The following is a 26,488-nucleotide window of genomic DNA, read 5'->3' on the forward strand; positions in this document are numbered from 1 at the left end:
CGCCTCCCGCGGGCTACGCTTCTCTCTTGGGGTTCTCTGGGCACCTGGGGCGCTCCACGCGGCGACCTTGGCGGCCTCGGCCCGTTTCCGACCTAGGCTGGGTTTTGCATTTCGCCCAACAAAAAATCGACATTTGTGCTACGACGCACGCAGCGCGAAGTAAGTATGAACTGTAGCCCTATGGCGGACAGGGCCACACCGGAAAATGCGGCCACTACATCTCTGACATCTGCGAACTTCCTGGCGCCGGGCATCATAATCGTGGCTTATTGGCCTGCAGACGCCACCGCGGATTTGCAAACTAGTACGCAGCGCGCGCCAACATAACTTCGCATAACGAAATTCGCAGTGAGACTTTGTCCGTCCCAGTCTCGACTCCCAGCCCGACAATTTTTTGGCGCGTTAACGCGTAACAGCCTTTGCTGTATCTGGTACTACCTGCGCTTGAGGTGTTGAGCAATATGCACACGGTGTTGGCACAGCAGCAGACTGCGAGAGCAGCCTGGCTTACGCACGCGCTGGAGCCCTCCTCACGCGCTTAAGGGTGGCCATCCCCGCTGCTTTCATAACCAGCAACAATATGGGGCTTAACGAGCTGGTAGGTTCAGAAGCGGCCTGCTGGTGTGGCCGGAGGTTTGTGGGCGAGGGCCTACGCGCCGCTCGACTTTCAAATTAGGTTATTTAGGTCTCAAATGCATGAAGATGAGTAGCTCCATCTACTAGCCGGCGACAAACTCGTCGCGAGGCCAGCCTGACGGACGTGCGTCCACGAAAACAGCACCGGTGCTGGGAGAGCATCTATAATTCAAGCCTGAGCATCATAATACTGCTATCTTTGCACTTACTTCCTGGGGAAGCTCTTGCCGTTGAGCGCGCGAGTGCGTGTTTCTGCCTGCGCGCCCGACACAGGAGCCCGAAATCATCGGCGTGAACGCAACGGTGCCCGTGCCAACATTCCTGGCTGCCCTTGACAATGGAGGTCCAGACGCAAAGCAACAGGCGGGGAAGGCCTGCGTCAAGCTCATTGTTTCTTCGGAGGCAGCCGATCGCGTACTCCGGCTGAGTAGCGTAGAAGTTGACATGGTGAGGGACATATTTTGCTGGCGAAAAGTCTTCCTGAGAACGATTGGGCGGGGCTTGCACATTCGTTGTCCTACCTGCTGCAAGTACCACCGCGCGTCGAGTAACCCAGCCGCTGACCGACCGAGCTTTAGAGGCTGCCCACCACGCGGCCCGTCAGCCTCCACTGCGCTCCGTTTCGCCCATGTTCCCACTTGACGCACAGCCTCTGGCAATACCCCTTGCATGTGCTGCAACAGGCGACCGGGCGGGTGGCGGGGCTAAGTGCCCTGCTCAACCCCTTCCACGGGTACGAAGTAGCCAGTTGGGAGTCCCAGCCCGAGGCCACAGCCGTGGTGCTTCGGTTGCGTGAGCCGCCCACGCCAGCAGCCCCGCACGAGCGCAGCGTTGGGGAGGGTGCAAGGGGCACGCAGTCACTCCAACAGTCGCAGCCGCGGTCCGCTAGTGTGCTTAGTCATCAGCTGCAGCAGGTGCGTGCGTGCATGTGTGCGTGCATGCATGCGTTGAAATAGCTAGCTAGATAATGATCGTCTTTGGTACTAGTGCTGAAGCCTGAACGACGCGTGATTGCTGCAGAAGTGGCGGGCACTAAATAACTCTTCACACGTTGTCTGAGTGTGTAAATGTATTTCATGACGTGCACCCGCCGTGTGTGCAGGAGCAGCCGGCGGCGGCCTACGCCTACGCCGCCGCCGCCTTCTCCGAGGGTGACGACCCGGCGGCACGGGCTCGAGGGCTAGCAGCACCCGCCAGTGGTGGTGGTAGTGGCGGCGGCGGCCGTAGCGCACTGCTGGCAAACGTAGACCGCTACACATCAGCAGCAGCAGCAGAGCCGCCGCCTTCCTCACGCCTCCCCATGCCCCAGCATTCTGCTGGCGGCGGGGGGCCGAATGTGATGGACACGCGGCGAAGCGCCCACAGCGCCAGCCCAGACATCTGCACTGTTCCTCACCAACGCCAGCAGCAGCAGGCACACCCAGCGCCGCCGGCGGGTGGTGACTACCAACAGCAGCCATCGGCGTCAAGAGTGATGGTGGGAGGTGGCGGTGCGCCGCCGCCGGCCGCCGGCACTGCAGCTGCTTCTGGGCCGACCGGCAGTGCTGCTAGCAGTGGCGGCGGCGGCGGCATGCAAATGCCAGCAGCTGAGGCGGCACGTCATGCGCAGACGGCGCAGCAGCAGGCGCCAGAAGGCCGAGAGCGGCAACAGCACGTGTCGCCGCCGCAGCGGCAGCAACTGGCGCCGCCGCTGGGCAGGCGGCAGCAGCAGCCTGCGCATGTTTACGGCAGTGCTGCGGGCGGCGGCAGCGGCAGCCGCGACCACTTACAGCAGCAGCATCACTACCAAGCGCAGCAGCAACAGCAGCCTTCAGAAGAGCCGAGTGACTACGCCGCCGTGCAACCCAGCAGCACACTGCAGCAGCGCCCGCCGCCGCCATCGCACCTGAGCAGTGCCCCGCCACTGCTGCTGGCATCACTCGCGCGCCACCACCAGCAGACACCGCCGCCGCCATCATCCTTAGGACAGCGCAAGCCAACGGCACAGCATCTAGACGCGGCGGGCGGCTACCAAAGACGCCCTGCTGCTGCACCACTACCGCCGCCGCCGTCGCATCAGCCGCCGCCGCTGCAGCAAGCGAGCGTGCGCTCCGGCAGCGCACCCCTGCTGACGGTGTCGGCAGCGTCGGCAGCGGCAGTGTCTGGAGGCGGGGGAGGGCCGGGACGGTGGCCGACAACGGAGCCGGTGGCGGCGGCAGGTGGCTCGGTGAATTCCGGCGGCGCCGCGCTGCCTGTGCCTGCGGGCTCCGCCGCGGCGGCGCTGCTCATCCCCGCCCACCACATTACAGAGGCGTTCAAGGGCCGCCGGCCCGTGGACCCCCGCGGCGTGCCCGTGCTACTCTCCGTCGAAGACGGCGGTGGCGGCGGTGGAAGCGACAGGCCAGTAAGTCCAGCCACCACCGGCTCGCCCCACGGGTCCCATGGATCCGGCGGCGGCGGCAGCCGCGGTGGCGGCCAGCGGACGTACCCTGGCACGCTGGTCGTGCGGGAGGATGGCTGCGGCATCGTGCACAACGCGCCCATCGAGGACGCAGTGGCCAGGTACCAGGACCACACCACCATAGGCTGGCGGCTGATGTGGCTGCCGCCGCCGCCGCCGCCGCCGCCATCGAGTGGTCACCGTCCTATGGAGGTGGCGGCTGGCGCAGAGCTCTTGGTGATATGGCGCGTCCGTAATCATGGTGGGCAGCAGCAGAGCCCGCCGCCGCCGCCCACGCAGGCGGCGGCGCCGGCATCGCAGCACCAGCAGCTGCAGGGTCGCCACCCGCCGCCATTGCAGCAGGTCCAGCCGGCGGCGGAGCTGCCGCGGCAGCAGCCGCCGCAGCAGCACCAGCACTACCATCAGCACCCGCATCCGCACCCGCAGCAGGTGACTGCTGCCGCTTTCGCCTCATCAGCCGGCGGGCACCAGCATGGCAGCAGCACTGCCAGAGGGCCGGCGCCGGGGCAGCAGCACCAGCAGCACCAGAGAGACCTCGTCAGCAGCAGGGCGCCACCGGCGCCCGCCAGCACTCCTGCCGCCGCTGCTGCCGGCCCTCCTACGGGCGCTGATGCTCTCAGACCGGAGCTGCTTCTGCGGCAGCAGTCATCAATGACCACGAATGGTGCCGGTGTTGCTGGTGCGCCCACCGAGAAACATGGGGCGCCAACGCCGCAGGAGGGCGACCTGATGGGTTCGCTGGGGAACATGCTGTCGGCCGCCGCCGCCGCGAACCCAGCCGCCGTCGTGAAGCTGCTGCAGCAGCTGCAGCGCGAGCTACTGCAGGGCGGCGGCGGCGGAGGAGGAGGAGACACGGAAGGCAGAGGAGGAGATGCCTACGCTGGCGAGGAGCGTGTTTTGGCCGCCGCAGTTGCAGCCACAACCGCCGGCTCCAGGCCCACCGCCGAAGACTCCAAGTCACCGGCACGGCAGCAGCAGCTGCTACAGCCGCCGCCACCGCCATCATCGTCGGTGGAGGCGCTACAGCCGTCGCTGCGTGCTGCGCTGGCTGCTGCCGCTGCTGCTGAGCAGCCGGCGGCTGACTGCACACCAGCAGGGTCATTGCCACCTGCTGGTGCTGCGACGGCGGTGGCGGAGGCGGGTGGCGGCCTGGATGTGATAAGGGTGGAGAAGCCTGACGAAGACATGTCACGCCCGGTGGACTGTGGCATTGGGAATGATGGCAGCGGCGGCGTACGTGCTGCGGCTGAAAAGGACGCGAGCAGTGCTCCGGCTGTCCACGCCGTCGTTGCTGCTGTTCCCAAGGCGGCGGCGGCTGGCGGTGGCGGCAGCGCTATGGACCTCTTGGGCAGCGGCGCCGAAGCAGGTGCTGGTAGTGGTGGCGATGGCGGCCGCGGCGACGGTGGCGATAGTGTTGGCGAGGCGTCTTGTGGCAGTGAAGCGCCGCTGCCTGCAATGCCGCCAGCGGCTGCGCTGGCTGCGACAGCGGCGGCGGCGGCGGCTGAGGACGGTGCTGTGATGAGTGGCGCCGGCGGCGGCCTGCTGGGCAGCAGCGGCGCTGTGAGCCCCCAGGTGGGGTTACAGTGCGTGCCGGATGCACCAGCAGCAGGTGCAGCATTTCATCATCATGGCAACGGTTTGGTTATTAGGCTCCCTGCCTGCTGACCATGCACCATGACTTAAAACCTGCTGTGCGTGCCTGCTGCTTCTTGCAGGTCAAGTTCGAGGTGAACGGGGCCCGCCTTCCGAAGGTGAGGCCTGCCGCCGCCACGAGCGAGCACTGGTTGCTCGCTGCTGCGGGTCGCACCTCAGCAGGCCTGACACAGGGTCACCGTACACGGACGCAGCCTGCGCACCAAAACTGCAGCACGATGCTCTTGACAAGGTTTGATTGAAACCTCGTATCTGGCGCTGACGTGTCTTTATCACGCACTCACATGCCGCACAGGTGTGCGTGACTTTGATCGCCCCCGCGCCCAAGGCCGCCCCCACCGACAAGTCCGCCCCAGACCACGCGTCAATGTCAGCGTCAGCTGCGCCCTCTGCGCAGTCCTCCTCCCTGTGCGGCGGCGCTCTCCCCCTCCCCTGGAGCCTGCTGCCGGAGGGCTGCCGCATCCAGTGGCGGCGCAGGACCGACAATGTCCTGCTGGTGGCGGCGGCGGTTTCGGAATCACCTCTGGACATGGATGACACGACGACGACGCTGCTGCCGCCTGGCCCGGAGCACGAGCCCTGTACGGCGGGCGGCATTGCTTGCACCACCGGCGGCTGCAAGAAACGGGCATCGCCCGCCGCTGCTGTGCCGATGCCAGCCGGTGCGGCTGATGTGGCGGAGGAGGCGGAGGAGGCGGAGGAGGCGGAGGAGGCGGATGAGGCGGAGGAGGGCGGCCCTGCTGCCAACAAGCGCCGCCGCATGTGCTCACTGGCGGCGGCGGCGGCGGACGCCATGCCTGCGGGTGAGGGTGGCGAGGGCGGTGAGGGCACAGAGGGCAGCAAGGCCGGCGACATGGAGAAGGCCTGCCCGCCTAGCGCTCCGCAATCGTCAGCGGCTGTTGCGGGGGCTGCGGCGGCGGCGGCGGCTTCTGCTGCCGAGGGCGTCGCGACGCCCGCGGACGCGCTGCAAGAGGCAGCTCCCGCTTCTGGTTCCGCCGCTTCTGTGGCACGTTCCGCCACTATTACCGCCGCGGCGCCACAGCCGCCGCAGCAGACCTGGCCGGTCGCCGTGAAGATTGAGCCTCAAGCGGAAGAGCCGGTGGCTGTGACCTTGAAGCAGGAGCGCGTCGCGGCAGAGCCAGCTGCAGGGTCGCTACCCGCCGCCATTGCAGCAGGTCCAGCCGGCGGCGGAGCTGCCGCGGCAGCAGCCGCCGCAGCAGCACCAGCACTACCATCAGCACCCGCATCCGCACCCGCAGCAGGTGACTGCTGCCGCTTTCGCCTCATCAGCCGGCGGGCACCAGCATGGCAGCAGCACTGCCAGAGGGCCGGCGCCGGGGCAGCAGCACCAGCAGCACCAGAGAGACCTCGTCAGCAGCAGGGCGCCACCGGCGCCCGCCAGCACTCCTGCCGCCGCTGCTGCCGGCCCTCCTACGGGCGCTGATGCTCTCAGACCGGAGCTGCTTCTGCGGCAGCAGTCATCAATGACCACGAATGGTGCCGGTGTTGCTGGTGCGCCCACCGAGAAACATGGGGCGCCAACGCCGCAGGAGGGCGACCTGATGGGTTCGCTGGGGAACATGCTGTCGGCCGCCGCCGCCGCGAACCCAGCCGCCGTCGTGAAGCTGCTGCAGCAGCTGCAGCGCGAGCTACTGCAGGGCGGCGGCGGCGGAGGAGGAGGAGACACGGAAGGCAGAGGAGGAGATGCCTACGCTGGCGAGGAGCGTGTTTTGGCCGCCGCAGTTGCAGCCACAACCGCCGGCTCCAGGCCCACCGCCGAAGACTCCAAGTCACCGGCACGGCAGCAGCAGCTGCTACAGCCGCCGCCACCGCCATCATCGTCGGTGGAGGCGCTACAGCCGTCGCTGCGTGCTGCGCTGGCTGCTGCGTCCTGCTGGTGGCGGCGGCGGTTTCGGAATCACCTCTGGACATGGATGACACGACGACGACGCTGCTGCCGCCTGGCCCGGAGCACGAGCCCTGTACGGCGGGCGGCATTGCTTGCACCACCGGCGGCTGCAAGAAACGGGCATCGCCCGCCGCTGCTGTGCCGATGCCAGCCGGTGCGGCTGATGTGGCGGAGGAGGCGGAGGAGGCGGAGGAGGCGGAGGAGGCGGATGAGGCGGAGGAGGGCGGCCCTGCTGCCAACAAGCGCCGCCGCATGTGCTCACTGGCGGCGGCGGCGGCGGACGCCATGCCTGCGGGTGAGGGTGGCGAGGGCGGTGAGGGCACAGAGGGCAGCAAGGCCGGCGACATGGAGAAGGCCTGCCCGCCTAGCGCTCCGCAATCGTCAGCGGCTGTTGCGGGGGCTGCGGCGGCGGCGGCGGCTTCTGCTGCCGAGGGCGTCGCGACGCCCGCGGACGCGCTGCAAGAGGCAGCTCCCGCTTCTGGTTCCGCCGCTTCTGTGGCACGTTCCGCCACTATTACCGCCGCGGCGCCACAGCCGCCGCAGCAGACCTGGCCGGTCGCCGTGAAGATTGAGCCTCAAGCGGAAGAGCCGGTGGCTGTGACCTTGAAGCAGGAGCGCGTCGCGGCAGAGACTCCTGGCTCTGCCACCGACGGGCAGCCGCAGCCGCAGCAGCAGCAGCAGCCACAGCACGCGCTGCAAGAGCCGCCGTCCTCACCCCCACCTGCGAGTGCTACAGCCGTTGGTGAGGAAGGCGATGCCGCTACTACTGCTACTGCTACTGCGGCTTCGACGAGCCCGGCTGCTGCTGCCACTGGCTTGACTGCTGATGGCGCCGCGGCGGCGGTCACTGTTAATCAGGCCGATATGCCTGCGCCATTGACGGGTGTTCGGCCTGTGGGCTTCCTTGTCCTGCCGGCTGCGGCTGCCGCTGCCACCCCTGCTGCCGCCGCCGCTGCAGTAGCGGCTCTGACATCTACCGAGCTTGTTCGGCAGCTTACAGCCGGGCTGCACCGCTCAGACAGTGCAGCAGCAGCAGAGTTTGCGGCGGGTGGTGCGGCACCACTTGAATCAGCTGCTGCTGGCCGCGGGGCCGCCGCCGCCGCCGCCGCCGCTGAGGCTGGTCGAGCAGGGAGCTATAGCGGTAGCGAGGGCAGCAGTGATGATGGCAGCGGCGGTGGCAGCAGCGGTGGCGGTGGAACCCCTCCGCATGCGCCACCGGGCCTGTCAGACTGGCTCGCTGCTGCCAGTGCTGCTGCGGCCGCCGCCGCCGTCGCTGCCGGGCGAGGCTCGGCGGGCGGTGCTGCAGGCACGAGCACAGTGCTTGCTGGCCCTGCTGCTGCTCCTGGTCTGACGGGCGGCTTGGGCCTGCCGCTGATGCACTTGACAGGCGGGGCCGGCGCCATCGGCGGTAGCGGCGGCGCTGTCGGTGCCGCCGGTCTGAGCCCTGCTGGTACTGCCTCTGGCGACGGCTCCGGCGGCGCCGCCGGTGGCGGCGGTGGCGGCGGTTCTGGCGGCGGCGTTCGGCTGCCTAACGGCGGCTCTACCTTCAGCGCCCGCGTGGTCGCGACTAACCTGTACATTGGGCGCCGCCAGCTGACGGTGCGTGCAACACACACATATGGGTCGGGACCTCCTCATGAAGTTGACAGTCGCGTTGTGTGCGTGTCTATCCCAGGATTTCCCTGGATGGTCCAGTGGTGCTGCATGTGCTCCACGTGCATTGTCAGTCGAAATCCAACCTAACGCAGCCTCTCTTACACAGCCTCCCTCACACACTTGCGCGCGCACGCGCGCGCGCGCGCGCACACGCACACACACACACACAAGCAAACACACACAAGCAAACACACACACACACACACAGGCTCTGTATGGCCCCGACTTCGTGGCTGACACGCGCTCCGAGATGGCGCTCATCCTCAACGGCAATCTGCAGCCCGACGTGTACAGTGTGCAGTGGAAGGTGCGCGCGCCTGGTCACGTGAAGCGCCGCGCCTGGTCACCTGACACATTGGGAATTGGAATGCCGCGAATGCCAGTGGGCGGGTAGCAAGGGCAACAGATCATGCATGCTGCTAGAGCATCATCATGCTTGCCTCAAAGCAGGCAAGATCGCCGGCTCACGTCTGTTAGCGCATGTCTGATAGATTGCAGACGCGGCGTGTTGTCCTTATTGACGGATGGGGGCTTCATTATTGTGTTGCCTTGCACAGGAGGGCCGGCACAAGGGCTCGTTCTACCCCAAGGGCGCGCCGCTGGGGCAGCTGCGCGGCAGGTTCCTGCAGGTACGTACGTGGTGGCGCGTCATGTTCAGTAGTTTCCCTTCAGTTGCCGGACACGTGCCAACCAACCAGCGCCCGGTTGCCTCACTCGTCACATCAAGAATACTGAAGAGTTCATGAACGATTGGCCATTGGCCAATGGGTAAAAGCAAGCCTTAAAATTGTATTAGCCATTGGCCGGTTGCACTCCTCCATCCATAATTGGTATCCCTTCTGTTTGTGGACAGGATATCCGCTGGCTGGACGAAGCCAACAACCGACTTGTGGCGGTGGCGTGGGACGAGCCGCCGCCGGGCTGGCCCGTGCGCAGCCGCGGCTCAGGCAAGGCAGTCAGCGGCGGCTCCGCTGGGAGCAGCGGCGGCGGCGGCGTCAGAGGCGGTGGCGTGGCGAAGCCGCAGCGCCGCTGGCTGTGGCAGCGGCAGCAGCAGGCGGCGGAGGCCGCGGCAGCCGCAGCACTGGGCCTGTCCAGCAACGGCAGTAGCGGCAGCGGTGCCGTTGCCGGTGCCGGTGCCGGGGAAAGTGGATTCATGTCGTCTTCCGGCGGCGCAGCGGGCGCCGCGACGGCTCTGCAGACCCTTGCCATGGCGGTGCCGACGGCCGCAGGCAGTGCAGGCGGCGATGGCCTGTTCCTAGGTGGTGACGGCCTCGGGGGTATGGCTGCTGCTGCCACCAGAAGCGTGCGGAACACACACCAGCCGCACCAGCACCAGGAAAGGCCGCCCCAGCAGGGCCGGCAGCAGGGCCGACAGCAGACACCACCTGCTGCCATGACGGACGGCTCAGCCGGCGCAGTGAGTTTGCTGGAAGCTGCCCGCTTGCTGCAGCGCCAGCTGCAGCAGCCGCCTGCCTCAGCCGCCGAAACGGCGGCTGCACATGCGGCCGACGGCGGTGGTAGCAGCAGCGGCGGCCTGCTGCGCGTGCTGCCGCTGGACACCCCGGCTGCTAGTGGGCGCGGCGATGACGACAGCAGGGCCGGCGGTGGCAGCGTCCTGGGCTGCAGTCCCGCAGTGGAGGACGCGACGGGCATACTGCTGTCGCGCATACTCGTCAAGGCGTTGTCTGGCGAGGCGGCTGCTGCTGGCTGCGGCACGGTCGGCGGCTCTGCCAAGTACTTGGACATCGCGCCTGATGCTGCAGGCTCCTCGCCCCGGTATGCGCCGCCGCCGGCTGCGGCTGGCCCTGCATTTGCACCGCCGCCGTTGCGGGCCCTGGCCACGGCAGCCTCGCGATCGGCGGCGCAGGCGGTATCTGGCAGCAGCGGCGTTACAGCAGACGACCCCGCCGGCAGCAACGGTGCGAAGCTGCGCGCTGCTGCCGATTTGTTGCAGGTGCTGCACATTCACCTGCAACAGCAGGCGGCGGACACGCAGCGACAGCAGCAGCAGCAGCAGCAGCAGCAGCAGCAGCAGCTGCAGCGCATGTCGGGCACGACCTCAACACGCCACTCGACACCTACTGCGGCCGCAGCTGCGGCAGCTACTGCTCGTGAGGGCCCACCCAGCCGCAGCAATGCGGACATGCAGCAGCAGCTGATTCACGCCTGTGCCACACCGCATTACCAGCAACAGCAGCAGCAGAATAACCCTTCCCAAACCCACCCCTTAAGATGGCTGGGGCCGCCTATCCGGGTCTCTGGAGTGAAGCGGTATGCCTCTGACCAAGCCTTCGGCGGGGGTCCAGGGCCTGCCGCGCAAGCCGTGGCCGTGGCCGCCATTGAGCGCTCGGGATCCGGCGCTGCTGCTGGCAGCTATGCCGCCGCCGTCAACGCCGCCACGGCCGCCGCCGCCGACCGAACGGGCTCCTTGCCGCCGGCCGAGGACTTTGCGCGGCTGTCGGCGGAGGTGGCGGCACTGGAGAGCCGCAGCGGCAGCGGAAGCGGCAGCGGCAGCCTCGAGCGGGACCTGTCCCGGGCAGCGGGCACGGCCCACGGGTTGGCCAGCATCTCAAGGGAGATCGAGGAGCGGCGGCGGCAGCAGCAACCGCAACCGCAGCCGCATCAGCGGCAACAACAGCCGCCGTCGTTGCCGTTGGGCCTGCGCTTCGTGCCGTTGCCGCCGCAGCGGCAGTGGTCGCCGTCGCTGCTGCCCGCTGCCGCGGGTGCGCCGCCGCCGCCGCCGCCGCCGCTGCAGGCAGCAGCCGGCCCGCGCTCACCCGCAGGCGCCTTCACAAGCGCACAACAGCCTGCCGCCGAGAGCGGCGGCGGCGGTGGTGGCGGCGTGGCCGACGCGGGCTGGGAGCTTGGAGCCGACGACACAGCGCCGTCTGCGAAGCGGCCGCGGGGCACCCCACCCTCCGACCTTGCTTCGCTACTGTACGCCGGCAGTGCGCAGCAGCAGCAACAACAATCTCAACCATCACGGCATCAGCAGGGCCGCAGCGATTATCCATTGGAAGGCGCCGTGCGCAGCAGCGCGCGCGGCTACGGCGGCAATAATGAGGAGCCGGCAGCGCCCGGCTCCCGCCGCTTCCAGCTCCTGACGAGCGGCGGCGGAAGCTGGACAGCAGCCGAGGCGGCGCGGCGGGCCGCCAGTGGAGCTGGTGGGCAGGTGGCGGCGGCGCAAAGGCGACAGCCGCCGCAGCAGCAACGCGAGGAGTTGCTGCACCCGCAGCTGATGCCGGTGCGCCGTACTACTGCGCCGCCGCCGCCGCTTCCTAGCTCCGGCGGCGGGTACGCGGCCGCCATGGGGTCATCACGCGGCGGAGATGCCTTTGAAGCCGGCGGTGGCCGCGCGGCTCGCGATCGCAGCAGCAGCCGGCGGGACGCCGCCGCCGACGACGACGATGGCGGCGGTTGTAACCCGAGTTTGGACGAGCAGGTTGAGCAGCTGGCAGCGCTGCTGGAGACGGACACGGCGGGCACCTTCAAGAGCCTGAGGATGGTCCTGGCTCAGCTCAGGAAGCAGCAGCAGGAGCAGCAGGAGCAGCAGGAGCGAGAGGGCGCCCAGCAGCCGCAGAGGCTGGACCTGTCTCAGCCCCTGCCGCCGCCGCCGGCAAACCCGCACCACCTGCACCTGCAGCGGGAGGGCAGCGGCGTCAGCGCCGGCCTGCTGGGCAACTCCTCGCCACGGCACAGCGACAACTTTGGCAGCAGCCGGCAGCTGCAGCAGCAGCTGCAGCCGAAGCAGCCTGCTGCGACCCACAGCAGTGGCGTCTCGCTACGCAGCCACTCAGATTCCGGCCTTCAGCAGCTGCTAGCGGCGGCCACTGCCACGGGCTCGCTGGACTCATGGCAAGCCGAGCAATTGCTCTCGGACTGCGGTGGCGGCGGCGGTCGCAGTGGAGGCGGCGGTGGGAGCAGCACAAGCGGTGGTCGTCTTGGCTGCAGCGGCAGCGGCGACCAGCCGTCGGCGGGCTACGCACAGGCCAACCTTTACCGCGCGCTGCTGGACATGCAGCAGCAGCACCTGCAGCATCAGCATCAGCAGCACCAGCAACAGCAACAGCAGCAACAGCAACAGCAGCAACACCAGCAGCAGCAACAGCAGCACCAGAACCAGCAGCGGTATCGGCAAGACGCGTCTCCGCGCGCCTACCAAGACGGCGGCGCCGCCGGGGCGGCTGGCTCCCGCCGCATGCATGAGGTGACGCGACAGCCGGCGTCAGCCGCGCAGGGCGGCGGCGCCGCCGGCGGCTCCGGCTGTGCCGGAGCCGCAGCCGGAGGCGCGCTGCCCCCGTCTCGCCTTGGCAGCATGAACAGCGCTGGGAGCGCACTGGCGGCGGGGAGTGCCGGCGGTGCTGCTCGCTCGGGCTCTGTGGAGCCGGCCCCAAGCGGCGTGGATCTGCAGGAGAACACCACAGAGCTGGTGATCCGGACACTGCCTTGGATCAGCCTACACATCGCGCGGCGCTGGTTCCCGGGGCTGTGGGACTCCCCCAGCGCCGAGCCATTCCCCGTGACGCTCGGCATCGAGGTCGATGGCAACCTTGAAGAGGAGAGGTAGGCGGCACTCTTTGTCTGCATGCGACGAAATGACGCCGCACTAGCAAGCTACCATGCAAGCAATCCCCTCGGGCGTGGTTCACTGGCAAGCTGATGCGCACATGTACGTGCAAGCGTGCCTGGAGCGCCACACCATCGCGCGTCCATAACGCAGCATCAGCCGACCCGCCTGCGCACTCTCCTCCACCCCATGGTACTGCGCTCGCTTCGCTGACCGCGTGCGCGTTTGTTTCCGTGTGTGCGAACAGGTACCCGGTGCACCTCAAGCCCTATCCCGGCAACAATAACGTCTTTTTGCCAGGTCTGCCTGTGAAGAAAGTCAAGGGCCGCATTCGTACGGGGTGGCGACGTCTGGCAGACGGTACGTTGGTGCTGCAGGTGCGCACGCCAGAGGACCTGATCATGGACGCTGATTGAGTGGATGGCTTGATGGGGTCTGCCTTCCCAAGCGTTACATGCCTGGTGTTGGCATCAAGTACGCGTGTGTGGGGGTATTAAAAAACAGCAAAAGCATAACGAAGCGTACGTGTGTGTGTTTCGTATCACGGGCGCAAGGGCGCGCATGATTGAGATTGAGGAAGTTCAGGTGCGCGGCCGCTGCGTGGGGACTCGGTAGGAGTGAGCTGAGTTGGACGAAAGTAAACGCGCTTGCTACATACCCTTCTCTCGTGGTGGGCGCAGCGCAGAAGGGGCAGGGGCCGCTTCCGTTATGACTTATATGGACTTGATATGTACAAGATATTAGTGCGTGCCATCGTATGGATGTCATGGGTTATAGGCCGGTATTGCGTTCAATGCCGTTGTACAGTCGTGACACATTTGTTGAGACGCGTAAGCGTTCTTATTTGCCAGGTGTGTCTAGCGGTCAGGATCCCAAAGTTTTCCATGATGTTGCTGGGAGCGGTGATGGAGCTGTGCCACACGCACATGGGCTGTAGCGTTTGGTCAACACGAGCTGTTGGCTACCGCATTTGGACACCCATGCGTGCGTATGCATCCACGGCTGCGGTAGTAGGCCAAGTAAGTGCGTGGGGATGTGCAGTCCATCGTTCCTTGGAACGCGTTTATTGTTGCACGGAGTGCTGCGGACACAAGCTTGATCACCCATTGAGTCATCTACTTATTTCCGTTCCTGGCCGACGGAAACTGGAGGTTACTCGATTGCTTGGATATACCGGTGTTTGAAGCAACTGAATACGGTGTTGGATTGGCCTTATGGGGCTCTGCGCATTCCCTGTCACGCACTGGGCAGGCGCACATCCAGCGTTTACACCTTGGGGTGGACATGGATGTGGCCAGGCCATGCATGTGCAAGAAGTGTAGCTCCCACAACCTGCGCAAGTAATATATACTTGGGTGTGATAAGGAATTGTGATACGTACGGACGTAGGGAAGGTGTTTAGTGTGCCGTTGTGGTGAAGCCCACGCACGGCGGCTTTGATGGCAGATGTTTAGGAAGGTAGGGGTTCGTTGCTGCTGGCAGATGTACGACACGGTACGACACGGTAGGCTGATGGCGGAGCTGGTGAACCACGCGGTATTATTACGCACACCGTGTGGGCGGAACACGCCCTGGGGCATCTACATGTGTCTTATGCCGACTATCCTACTACACACCGGTTGCGTCTTGTAATGTAAAAATAAGATATTGATCAGCTCCGCTACGGTCTTGGGAGACGCGCACGTGCCCCACCAGCAGCATATACCGTATGTGTAAGACGGCGAGGCTCACGTTGAGCCTCGGATGCCGTCGCCTCGCATGCTCCCGGTCGGCTGGTCAGTGACAGTCCGCTGGCGCAGGTGGGCGCGTTGCTGTAACAGTGTAACAACTTGCCATCACCGGAGCCTCCGCTTCTGGTGGGCGGTCTAAAGGAGCGTTTACTAAGCAAATGCATATCCTAATAAAATTGTGTTTTGCTTGGCTGCACTATTCAAGCGCACTGTGGCCTGATGGGTGGTTTACTGGTCGCACGCGCGCAGTCCGCCCCAGGCCTCACACCATTGGGCCGTGGCGTGTCAAGCTCTTTGAGCGAGGCCCTCTCGCTTGCGTATCATCTCGACGCAGAGTAGATGGGTATGCGTGATGGATGTGCGGACAGCATGCGTACCTTATGCGGGAATGCGCCGGTCCAGCCTGCTGATGATTGGAAATAAATTTGGAAGTGGCCCTGTTTCCGCCGGGTATGCGGCAGCAGATGGCGCTCATTCCACAGTTGATCCATCGGTACCTCGTGAGGTTACCTCAAGAAATTGTTATCCACTTGGACGTGCATCTCCTCCGCTCTTCTTCCCACGCACCAGAACCGGTTATCGACCGTGCGGGGGTTTGTACTGATTGGCGTGGAGACACGCGCGTGCTGTGGGCGGAACACGGAAGTTCTACGACACACAAGTATATAACCCTGCGGACGGCGCCCTGGGGCATCTAGATGTGTCTTTTACCGACTATCCTACTACGGTACACGTGCGGCTCCAGCGAGCAAGAAACTCCCTTCACTCCCGCCACCCCCTCGCCCCCCGCCCCCGGCCCGCCCATCACCACAGCTATGCTATACGTTTGTCCAAGGGGCACGTACAGTCGTACATGCCATGTTCTGTTCCAGCGGTCGCCACCGTGTAGGGTAACCCTGGCGGAGTCGCGGGGGGGGGGGCGGGGGGGCTGCACGGGATTATTGCGTGTGCCGGCGTGTGCCTGCGTTGTGCGGGGTCCTCATTTTGCTTTTGGATTCTGACGGCCCCGCCTGACTCTTCCAGCCGAAAGCCTGCTGCCATGACGTTGTAGACAGCGCTTAGTCCACTGGTTGCATATGCTTCGGTCCCTCGATCGTGCTGTCGTTGCGCCGTCCTTGCCCCCTTTTCTTCGGCCCGCGTGTCGGAGGGGTTCCATGTCGTCGTCCTAGGTTTGATCAGCGCTTGGGCGCGCTTGGCAATAGTTGCCGCATCTACAGCGATTGAGCGTGCAGCAGCAGCTGGCAGTCTGAACGGGCGGGTGCATGACAAACCCATTGCGCCTCAATGCCGACGTATGAAGGAGCTTGACCGAATCACATTTTCCACCGCTGGTTGTATATCAAACGTTTATGTTTCATTTCTTTTAATTAACAGACTTCTTGCTTGCGTTCAAACATCTTCCTAAGAAAACGAACCCAGCAGCGAGGTCGACTAATTCAGATATAATGATCATTCGCATCAGCCTGTGCTTCAGCTGGGCCCTTTTAGCGTGGGCGAGCTATGCAGGTGAGAGCGTGCCCGGGGTGAGAGGTTTTGCGGCTTACGCGCAGCTTCGTCGCGACAAAACAGCTATTCGCTCAGCAGCAGCGTTCAGAGCTCAGAGTTCATCGATGGGCGGTCATCGGGCGGGCATCGACTTGGGGTCAGACTGACGGAGTCACTGCGAAGTGGCTTTCCACCCTCGTTTCAAGCCGTTGCCTCTTCCGCGCGCATTCACGCAGGAGTGTATGCACGACCTGTTCGGCTGGACTCTGGTAGTCATTACAGGTGAATGTTCACGAACTGCGCTCTAGATGCGCGCAGGCCAATGTGCGTTGGCCTCGCACGCAAGTCTGACAGCGCCACACTTAGAAGTTTTCTGCCCAGTACCCAGTTACTGCTGGCGAGCTTGCTGAGAGATATGAGCAAGGGCCACCGGTTGGGGGCCGCCCTGGAAACCGGCTTGTCCGGCCTGCCCGCATCGGCGCTCACTAGTGCCCCCGCCCCCCCCCCCCCCCCGCGCGCCGCCCAACCCCAACCCCAACACGCGCCCTATCAACGTCTACCTTATTGTCGCTCCGGTTCATGCATCCTCACCCTTGTGTTGCAGTGACCCCATCGTCAAGATGGGAGGCTGGAAACAGGCAGCCGCCGGGCAAGGCGTCGTGCGGCCGCACGTGGTCTGCGTCCGCGTCACCATGACTGCTGCGAACCCATACCCGACACAAGGCGGGCGGGCTGCATTTCCAGAGGCTCTAGCAGCATTCTCTCCTGCGTTCTGCCAAAGGGTGCAAGCCCGCATGATTGCGGAACTAGACGAGGTGGGTGTACTTCATCATCAGTCACGCACGCGTTAGCTTATTGCGGATCAGTCCCGAATACCGATGTTGCAAGTGGGCCTTGTGCTCCAGCGCGCTTCGCTTGGCCGTGCCGCCAGGCGGCATACCTGTGGGCACCGCCGCTGTCTCAACACTTGTAGTCCGCGGCTGTGTCCTCAGCATGCACCGTTCCCTATGTATCATTATAGTCAACAAGTCCCGCCCAGCGCTCCTGCGGCACTCGTTGCGGCACTCGTTGTCCCACGCCTCGCTCGCGCTCGGCTCATCCCACGCAGAGCACGCCCCGCCCCTCCTCCGCACCAACCAACACAGGTCGCCAAGTCGCTGGGGGTTGCGGTCGTCTCGCCCTTTGCTCCCGGTGACTGCAATTCCGAGGCGGCTGTAAGCGGTGGTGGTGCTAGCAGCAAGGTGGCTGCGGCCACCACCGGCCGCTCTTGGACGGCCAGGCTCGCGGCCGCCCTCACAACACGCACGGCTGCGGTGGCTGCTGACGAGGCGAAGAGTGGAACCACCACAATGACCACCACCACGACCACCACCACCACGACAACCACAACCATGACATCCGCCAGTGCCACCACGACGGCCGCGACAAAGCCAGTGACATCTCGCGTCTCGGTGGCTGTGTGCGGTCAATTGAACGAGGGTTTGGCCGCTGCGACGGCACTGCAGCTACACCTCCAGGATGTCGCGGAGCATTACTACGCGCCCATGCTGCTTGGAGCCCAGCAATCACAAGAGCAGTCCGTGGCTGGTGGCGGCGCCGCCACGACAGCAGGCCGCAACAAGAGGGCGGCGCAATGCCCAGGTAGGCAGCAGGTGGCTGGGTGGCAACGGGAGGCAGGCGCTGCTGCTTTAGTTTATGCGTGGTTGCGGCGACAGGGAGCGGGTACTTACTCAAGTGCCTAGCTTGTTCGGAGCATGAGCTGGCATGCCGTCAGAGGGTCAGGACGGGTCGCTCGTGCCCCCGTGCCCCGCATCCTTCTGTTGGGCACGGCAGGCCGTCCCCTCTATTATTTGTATACGTTGTCAGGCGCCCTCATCTGCTGGCTGCATGTGCACACGTACCCCCATCTGCACGCAGCTGCTGTTTCCACTACGCTGGCACTGGAGCTGGTTCGTGACCCCGGGCTTCCGTCAGAGTGCGTTGGCCGTGTGCATGAAGCCACATGCGCCGACGTGGTGGCCGAGGCCGCAGTGGCAGAAGCGTCGGTTGCCATCGCCGTTGCGGCTATGGCGGCGCTAGACGACTGAGAAGCAGCGTTGCGCCCTGGACAAGGGCTTGCTGTAGTGTATCTATCTACAGCTAGACTGCCTGTAAATTTACATGACAAACTTGTTGTAATTCATGACTGTTCGTGTGCGGCTGGCCTGGTACAGGCAGTCTGCGGCGCCGGACAGATACGGCATTTATGATATTGCGTTCAAAGGTGGACGCGCGGTAGTTATGTTAGTTGCGTTGTGTGTGCAGAGTATGTGCAGAGTATGGAGGGCAGGTGGATGCTGTCTGTTGTATAGCGGGCTTCTACTGAGCCGCTACACATCAATCACTCTGTCGCGGGATCTGACAACTATCTGATCTGACTTTTATACCGTACTGCCAAGAAGGTTTGGTGATCCAAAGTTCGGGGACAGCCCACGAAGTTGAGTGCCGAAACAATTGCAGCTTATTCTTACGGAAACTCTCTCGAAAGTTAATACCACAAGCACCAATTTCCCGTGTGGCGCGCACTGTCGCGCGCGACACTGCTGCGCGGGAGACTGCCGCGCGGGGGGCGAAATTATTCCAGCAACAACTCAATACCGTACTAATTATACGGAGGGACTGGGAGCGCGGGGGACTCCGGAGAGACTCCGGGGAGACGTCGGGGAACCCCCCTGCCCCCCAAGACCCCCCGCACGCCAAGGGCTGTACGGCAGTGGTAGGCCTGTCGGACTGTGAATTTGCCAAAACTGAAATGGACCCGGGTTGCTGATACCAGCGCAATGGCATGTGCGCGGTGTAAACTGGCATCCGCGCCGCCCGTACTCTCTGCTCCACTATTTGTACGGCCTTCTGCGCCAATTCCGGCAGTTCTCACTACCTCCTTTCTCGGGAGTAGCACAACACTCTCACCTGCAAGCTACCGTAACTCCCACCCACGTTGTATATGTACAAATCAGCTCAGCCTCACCGTACCCCGCATAGGGTCTGCGGCGCTACTACTACCACATACGTACAAATGGCCCTACCTGCCGCGTCATCACAATCGGCTACAGCCGCACGACATGCATCATGCACGTGCACATACAGCCGGCGCCCTCAATGATGCGGGTAACAGTAGAGGACCCCGCGCACAGTGCTGGCGCGCGCCGTGGCACCGTTCTCCGGCCGCTTCATAGACGCGCACGGCCCAATGGTGGTGCCATTGCGTCGATAGAGCTTCACGCTGTACTTCTGGGCACACGCTCCCATGAAACCGGGCACCACCTCCTGCACATCAGGCACGCACAGCGGCAAAGCTACATGAGTCTCCTTGATTTGTGTTTGTGGAAAGTCTGCTTCGAGTGAGGCCGGTCCTGACACATACAGCGAAGGCACTTGAGTACGGCATGGGATTTGTTGGTGGAATGCAGTGATTCTACGCCTCACAAATACATAATAGGGGGCGGGTGTTGTTTCTCTGGGTCGAAGATGGCCCCTCGCGGCGTGGGTACGGCGTGCCCCCGCTTGTCGGGCTGTCCCTTCACTTGCAATCCGCATCCACTCGAAAGCGTTTGTCAAACCGTACAGCATGCTGGACAAAACGCGCAGGGAGGACGAGTACGGCAGCAAGCGTTCTCGGCCTAGGAAGCAGCTTACAGAGTGCGGGGCATTTCTGTAAATAGAGGGTATCAATTCAATGGGCGGAGTGTCTTGGGGTGCAGGTCGCTGGACGCGACTTTTGCGCCCTAGTGTTCCCAAACGGCGCGTGCACGATTATGCACTCCCACTCGCGCGGCGCGCCAACTGCCAGCCCGCCGAGCTCCGCCGTACACTGTCGCAGCTTCCCACACGCGTGCGCACTCAATTATCCGCTCCCCTTCGCGCGCCTACCGACATCCGCGAACGACCCGCGTCACTATAGTCAGGTAGCTTCCGAGCCGGGTCGCCGTACAACTACCCGCTCCCACGCGCGCAGCTGCCGACTCCCACAGGCCACAGAAACACATGTACGGCTGAGTGGGGTTGGGGTGCCGTACACGAGTTAGTTTTGGAGGTGCGTCGGAGCTGTCCTAGAAACCTAAATTATACTAAGTTTTGCCATGCCCCTTGAACACCAGCCGTATGCATGGACCTTCCATTGCTCAGCACCACCCAGCCACCCAGACATCATCAATGCAGTGTAGATCTGTTCACTAGATAAAAGAAAGAAGGGGCGCCGCAGCGTGCACCCAGCATGATCGGCACTGCATTTTGATTACTCCTTGATGCCCATCGGCATCCATAACAGTTCCGCGCAGTATGTACTACCATAAAAGAGGGGCATTACCGTCGGGTCACAATTCCTCATCCCACGTGGGGAGCTTTACCTCATGCGTCCTCCCTCAGTCACAAGCAATGCCGTGGAAGAGGCAAGTGCCATGTCATAGTCACAGCCGGCTCTTCGCCGACAGACTCAGCCACACCTCAACCAGCCTTCCGGCGGCGGTCAACGACAAACGTTCGGTTGTACGTGTGTCTGCCTTCCTCCTTGAAGTGACCACAAGGTAAAGATCAGCTGCACCAAGAAGCACGGCGCAACCAAAGGACACCAGACATTTTAAACGGTAACAAAACACGACGCGTTATCTAGTCGTACTCAATGCTGCCCTTCCCATATCACATGTCCCCGCGGTCACTGTCCTTTCGGGAGGCCCCGTGCAATCTGCCGCATGCTGCAGCGGCACACGGCGCAAAACGCCACCACTTCAAGGGATGCTTAGTCACAGAGCCGTCCCCAGAGCATCACTCCATCTGAGTACTGGCTCAAAGTCAAGACGCGCTATATCATGCGCTCCATAAAATAGCGCTCTCATGCCGACACCTTGATGGCTGGACCCAGCGTGTTGTCAGGTGTGCACGGGGCGTTGGCGGAGCCGCCGGAGGCACGTCCGTCGCCGCTCGACGACGCTGCCTTTGATGGCTCCGGATCACGGCTTGCTGCCTTGTCCTTAGTCTCCTTACTCACCGCCGCGGCCGCCACAGCAGCCACAGCCGCGTCCACCGCCGCCGCCAGGCCTGCAGCCGTGGCATCTTGAAAGGCGTTGGCGCTGCCGCTGACTGCCGGAGCACCCAGCGTAGCGCTGCTGTTGTTGGTGAGCAGGCTGGTGGCGGTGCTGGCAGCCAGGGATGCCGCAGGCGGCGAGCCGCAGGCCGCCGAGGAGCGCGCGTGCGATACGCGGGCCTGCGCAATGGCCGCCTCGGCCACCGCGCCCGCTGCAAGTCTCGTCGCGACACCGGACTCCGCAACGCCTGTTGCGGACGCGGAGGCGGACTCGGCATCCTCGCCAGCGGCTGCCGGCGCTGAAGCCTCTGATGGCACTGGCGCTGGCGGGTCGCCTTGCTGCGGAACGGGCGCGGCGGGCTCAAGCGGCAGCGTAACCTGCTTTGCCGCCCACGCCGCGGAAGACAGGTCCAGCGTGATGAACTTCCCCTCGTCGACCGCGTCAGGCGGCGTCACGTTCTCGCCCGTATCAGCCTTGCAGTCGCCCTTGTCACTGCCGGCGTTGCTGCCGCCATCCTCCAGGCCCACCTCCACCTGCGCTGACGACACGGCCGCCTCACTGCATGCCGGGCCCGTGGGCCGCTCCGAGTCCGGCGCCGACTGAGCAAACGTCACACGCCGCGGAGTCTGCGAGCCGTCGCCAGCGGGCGTGCTCCGGCCAGGCGTGCGGGGGCTGTCGCTCTCCCGGTCAGCCTCCTGGATTGCCGCAAACAGCCCTGGGTTGAGAATGCTGAGCGGCGGCGGGCGGCGCGTTCCGCCCACGCCACCGTTGGCCCGCTGGCCCGGTACACGCGAGGCGCGCAGCACGAGATCCTTAATGGCCGCGTCGCGCGCGGCGACCTGCGCCGGCGCGACCTTGGCCAGCCGCTGGTGCTGCCGCTGCTGCCGGCCCTCCAGCTCCTGCGTTGAAGAGCACAAGGAGAATCAAGCGCAACGACTGTGTATGCAGCGCGATGTACGTGTGGTGTGCGGTTGGCCGAGTGGTGCGTGCTTGCCCGTCTTACAATTGTGGGCGAGGCGGGTGGCAAGGCAGGATTGGTGCTGGCAAGCATGGCCGTAGGCCTGGACAGGAACATCTGCCCATGTATGTGAAGGCCGGGACGGCAACGGCGGCACGCATGCCGACGCTTCCGCACGCACCGTAAGCGTCTTGTCCAGGTGCTCGGGCAGCGGCAGGTTGAACCAGGGGTGCTCCCGGATGCCGGAGATGTTGATCCGGTCCGCCTCCTCAAACTGCAGCATCTGTGATGATGATCGGCACAGTCAGAGCGAGCTACAGTGTGGTGCTGGTCAGCGGCATTTCTACTGAGACGTGCACACCACCGCCGCATTCCAGCGCCGCGTCCCGTCGTCAGTCAAGCCCGGTGCTGGTACCGCCAAGCGCTGGCAGGTGTGCATCTCCAAGCCACAATGCCGTAGCTAGCATCTCACCTTGCCTAGCAGGTCCCGGCACGAGTCGCTCAACAGGCGCACGTACGGCGCCACACGTGGCATCTTCTGCCAGTCCTCGCCGCTGGCCCGCACCTGCTCCTTCCACACCTGCAGCCAAGAAAGGTAAGGGCAGCGCTCAAGGCCGCTCAGGAGCACCCAATGGACACGTGCACGCACGGCGGAGGCGCCCAGGCGGGCGTGTGCTTGCTTGCCAGCCAATCCATCCCCATAGAGGGAACTACCCGCGCCGGGGCCTCCCACTGGACCCCCAACCGAATACGTGCGAACGCGCTGCTATTGTGCAGGAAACTATACAAGCAGCAAGCACGCACGCGAACACACGTGCCTTACCTCGACCTGCGCATCGCTGGAGTTGGGGTCGGGGTGGTTCTCATGGTCGAAGGGGAATCGGCCTAGCAGCATGGCAAACAGCATCACACCGCACGCCCACACATCCGCCGCCCGTGCGCTGTAGGAGAGCACCGGCGTCGCATCCGACAGGTCGCCGGCCGCGGTGTCGGCGTCGGCCTGCGCCTTCACCGCTGGTGTTGGCTCAGGCGGCGGCAGCTCGACGGCTTTGCCGGGGAAGGGCGTGGGCGGCGTCGGCGTCTTCTTGTTCGCTGCCGCGGTGGCCAGCTGCGAGCAACGCGTGTAAGACATGCCGTGTTAGCAATGCCGGTGCTCGCTGTTCTTGCGTAGAGCGCAGTCGCAGTAGCGCACCAAGCATCTAGCTATGCGGCTAACCGGCGGGCCCAGGAAACGCACAATGCCAACCTTTCACAACACAACAACAAAGCCCCGGGCGTACCTGGTTGGGCGACATGTACACGGGCGTGCCGATGCAGGTGTGCATCTTGCTGTCCTCGTTGTCGAAGTTCTTTGCAAAGCCGAAGCTGCACGGGCGAAGTGAGGTTGATGAAACTCGTCAGTGGGAAATGCCGTGGTACAACCGCGGTCACGTGTTCTGAGCAGAGGGTTCCAGGTAGCCGTCAGCCTACGACGTGGATCTGGCGCCACGATCGCAGGAGCCAGCAAGTCGCTACGGCAATAAGCTTGATGGCCATCCAGGCTGAATGCCATGGGAAATTGACAGGTCAAGCAGTAGGACACTGCGTGTAAAACGTTACTCACTCGCACAGCTTGAGCGCGGGCGGGTATGTAGAGCTGAGCACCACATTGCACATCTTCAGGTCGCGGTGCGCCACGTGCGAAGAGTGCAGGTGCTCCACCGCAGACACCATTTGCTGCACACAGATGTTCACAGGTATTTGGTAGAGATCAGTGTGGAAGAGTCAGCAAGGAGCAAGTGGGGTATGGAGGCATGTACTGCACATGGGTGAGAGCGCTAGGTAAGCCGCGCCGCAGCGGTGCTGAGCATGTCGGCAAAGTGCTGCTATGGGGATGTTGCACGCCACCACCGCCAGCAGGGCCTCTGCCTCTTGAACCCTTCCAACCCATTCAACTGGCGCAACTATCAGCCCGCCACAAGCGCCCTTCGCCCACTGCCCTGGTGCCCCATTCCACCCATCCAGTCCTGGAAACCCCTCACTCTCCCTCCTTATTCTCCACCCTCACCGCCCCTGTCCACTCACGCGGAACATGTACCGCGCCTCGTCCTCCGTGAGGTTCAGCCCGCCGCGCTCGTCCCGTGTCTCCGTGCGCTTGCTCACGTACTGCGTCAGCGTGCCCCCGTCCACATACTCCATGACCTGCAATCGGATAGAGCGCGGGTGGCGCGCGCGATGAATAACGCTCGACCCAGCATCAGCACAGCCTCGGCCACGCCCGACGGATGCCGAATCCCCTTGGGTTACGAAGTGCGTGCAGGTATCTCCGGCTCGACGAGTCTCCGCCCATAGGTAAATTCACGCCTGTTCGGTCCTTTACACCTCTGCGCCCGTATAACACGGGAATCCCACCCGGACCCAAACCCCGCGCTCTTACCAGGCCTAGGTGTGTGCGGCTGAGCATGGCCGACTCCAGGCGCACCAGACCCAGGTGCCCCTCGCTCAGGCTGGCTTGCAGCTGCGGGGGCACAGACATGCCACGGCCCACGTGTGCAGCGTCAGTGACAGGCCGAGACCCCCTGCCCACTTCAGCCCACGCGCCGCCCGCCCCGCGAAGCTTCCGGCGCCTGTGTGTATAAGCAGTCACGCCACCGAAGTTCCCCAGCCCACTGCCCCGATCACCACGCAGCCCGCCAGCCCATACCCCAGCACCACCAATCCGCCGTCACGCCCACACTGCCTTCGCCCTTCCTCCATTCCAAAGTACACATTGCACCATTGCCCCCCTGTAGTTTTGTGTGTGTTTGTCCGTCCGTCCTGACCCCCACGCTGCGCCGCCGCACCTGCAGCTCCATGCTTATGAGCGGCACCAGCACGGGCGGCAGCGGCCGCGGCACGAACTTGACCGCCACGCGGCGCGCCGTCTCGTGGTGCTGGCACAGCCACGTCTGGCCCGTGCCGCCTGTGCCCAGCAGCTCCATCACCTTGTACTCGCCCTCACAGCCGAAGATGGGAGGCGGAGGAGGAGGCGTGTATGTTCTCATCTGCGGGGAGCGGGTGGCGCAGCCGCGCAGGTGTGGTGAGCACTGAGCAGGCGTTGTGAGCAGGCGTGTAGGTGGGTAGTTGCAGCCGCATGGCGGGCAGCAGCCTGGCAACTCGTGCAGTGAATGTGCGCTGTGCGCGCGCGCTTGCTTGGTGCGGTATCTGATTCTTGCGCGCCTGCGCATGCTTGGTGCAGTATCTGATTGTTGCGATGCCGTGCGCCCAGGCATGATACCGCACGCTTCCATCCCTAGCCCTGCGGACATCGTAAATCTCCATTCCCGGTCCAAATTCTTGCTTACCACATACGATTGTCCCCGGTTTGAGCGGTTGCCTCCGCGGCCTCCGGTACGGCTCGACCGGCGCCGGGGTGTGACCGCAACGTCGACCTCCGACACTTCCGTGCGGCTCAGGCAGCCGCCCATGGCTTAGTGTGTGATTGCCCTGTGTTACTGCGCGGATAGCTGTCCCTGGGAGAAAGCACAGAACGCTGAAAGGGCCCTGCGGCGCACGAAGGACAGGTCAGAGGAGGGTCGGATGCGTTGGCTGCAGGAAGGGGACCCGCGCCAGCGCTCTGTCAGACCCAACGTTCCCTAACCGACCGGGGGCGTTACCAAGGCACTATTGCGCTATCAGTCCCCACTTGAAGGGTCAGCGGTCGTTCCGAGCAAAGTCTAGAAGAGCGCGAGCGGGGACGAGCTGGATGGCCGCGTCGAGCTTCTCAAGTTCGGATGCCTATCTCATTTGACCCATTGTGTGCATCGTTTAGCGGCCCACCGCTCACCTGTGAGCTAGTCAAGAAAGCCCCGCATGTCCAGGTCGCGTAGCCGCACGAGGAGCAGAGCCACGCGCGGCGGACCAATGATAATGCTGACCCAGGTGAAGAGAACTGTATTGCTCAGCTCAGGCGTATCAGAGCTGGCAGCCGAAGCAAAGACTAGTAAACGATGCCAGCGTCGCTTGCGCCGTCGCTCGCCGTCTACCACGAGTCGCAACCTATACACGGGCTATTTAGGAATTGTTTGCGTGCAGAGATTTCAAGAGCCCGGTTCGCAGAGGCAGGTGGCAAAGATGGGAACTCTTGAGAGAACTCCCGTGCTAGCAGTCGCAGATGATACTCTACGTGCGTATAATGTTGACACTGTGAGCTAAAGCGTCGCAACTGGCACAATGGACCATGGACCCGAGCGACCCCAGGACCCCAGTGCGGCAGCCCAATCCTGCCCAATCTTGGCGGCTGACTCCGCACGAATCGGATGGAACCGGCTCAGCGGATCTGCTCGTCTTCATCGTGAACGCTCCTGCTCTTGCTGGTGGGTACAATCCACCTGCATGAGGTGTCGTACGCACACAGACCATGACCGCGGCAAGTC

General features: G+C 64.2%; 3 protein-coding genes across 4 annotated transcripts; 2 read left to right on the forward strand and 1 right to left on the reverse strand.

The window, feature by feature from the left end:
- The first annotated feature begins 1 nt into the window (after window position 1).
- Window positions 2-15,123, forward strand: CHLRE_17g707551v5 (uncharacterized protein). Its single transcript, XM_043072026.1, has 12 exons — window positions 2-598; window positions 910-1,083; window positions 1,320-1,550; window positions 1,739-4,648; window positions 4,792-4,827; window positions 5,025-5,828; window positions 5,902-6,622; window positions 6,790-8,237; window positions 8,503-8,601; window positions 8,852-8,923; window positions 9,148-12,857; window positions 13,109-15,123. Exons 1-12 carry the CDS (start codon window positions 581-583, stop codon window positions 13,275-13,277), a joined length of 10,392 nt encoding a protein of 3,463 aa, XP_042914485.1. The 5' UTR covers window positions 2-580; the 3' UTR covers window positions 13,278-15,123.
- Window positions 15,124-15,936: 813 nt separating this feature from the next.
- On the forward strand, window positions 15,937-19,653 carry CHLRE_17g707600v5 (uncharacterized protein). Of its 2 annotated transcripts, none has more exons than XM_043072028.1 (5): window positions 15,937-16,097; window positions 16,313-16,358; window positions 16,681-16,891; window positions 17,222-17,717; window positions 17,994-19,653. In XM_043072028.1, the coding sequence occupies exons 1-5, from the start codon at window positions 16,037-16,039 to the stop codon at window positions 18,161-18,163; spliced, it is 984 nt and encodes a 327-aa protein (XP_042914487.1). In that variant the 5' UTR covers window positions 15,937-16,036; the 3' UTR covers window positions 18,164-19,653. The 2 variants fall into 2 exon arrangements, with proteins under 2 accessions (XP_042914487.1, XP_042914486.1); XM_043072027.1 differs by having other exon boundaries at window positions 17,994-18,927.
- Window positions 19,654-19,735: 82 nt separating this feature from the next.
- Window positions 19,736-26,264, reverse strand: CHLRE_17g707650v5 (uncharacterized protein). The gene is made up of 11 exons (XM_001691501.2): window positions 25,900-26,264; window positions 25,418-25,616; window positions 24,917-25,117; window positions 24,511-24,591; window positions 24,159-24,275; window positions 23,698-23,810; window positions 23,375-23,459; window positions 22,918-23,202; window positions 22,567-22,674; window positions 22,276-22,377; window positions 19,736-22,035 (listed from the first exon to the last, which is right to left on the reverse strand). Exons 2-11 carry the CDS (start codon window positions 25,538-25,540, stop codon window positions 20,944-20,946), a joined length of 2,307 nt encoding a protein of 768 aa, XP_001691553.1. The 5' UTR covers window positions 25,541-25,616; window positions 25,900-26,264; the 3' UTR covers window positions 19,736-20,943.
- Window positions 26,265-26,488: the final 224 nt, after the last annotated feature.

Source organism: Chlamydomonas reinhardtii, chromosome 17 (assembly GCF_000002595.2).
Source record: "Chlamydomonas reinhardtii strain CC-503 cw92 mt+ chromosome 17, whole genome shotgun sequence".
NCBI lineage: Eukaryota > Viridiplantae > Chlorophyta > Chlorophyceae > Chlamydomonadales > Chlamydomonadaceae > Chlamydomonas > Chlamydomonas reinhardtii.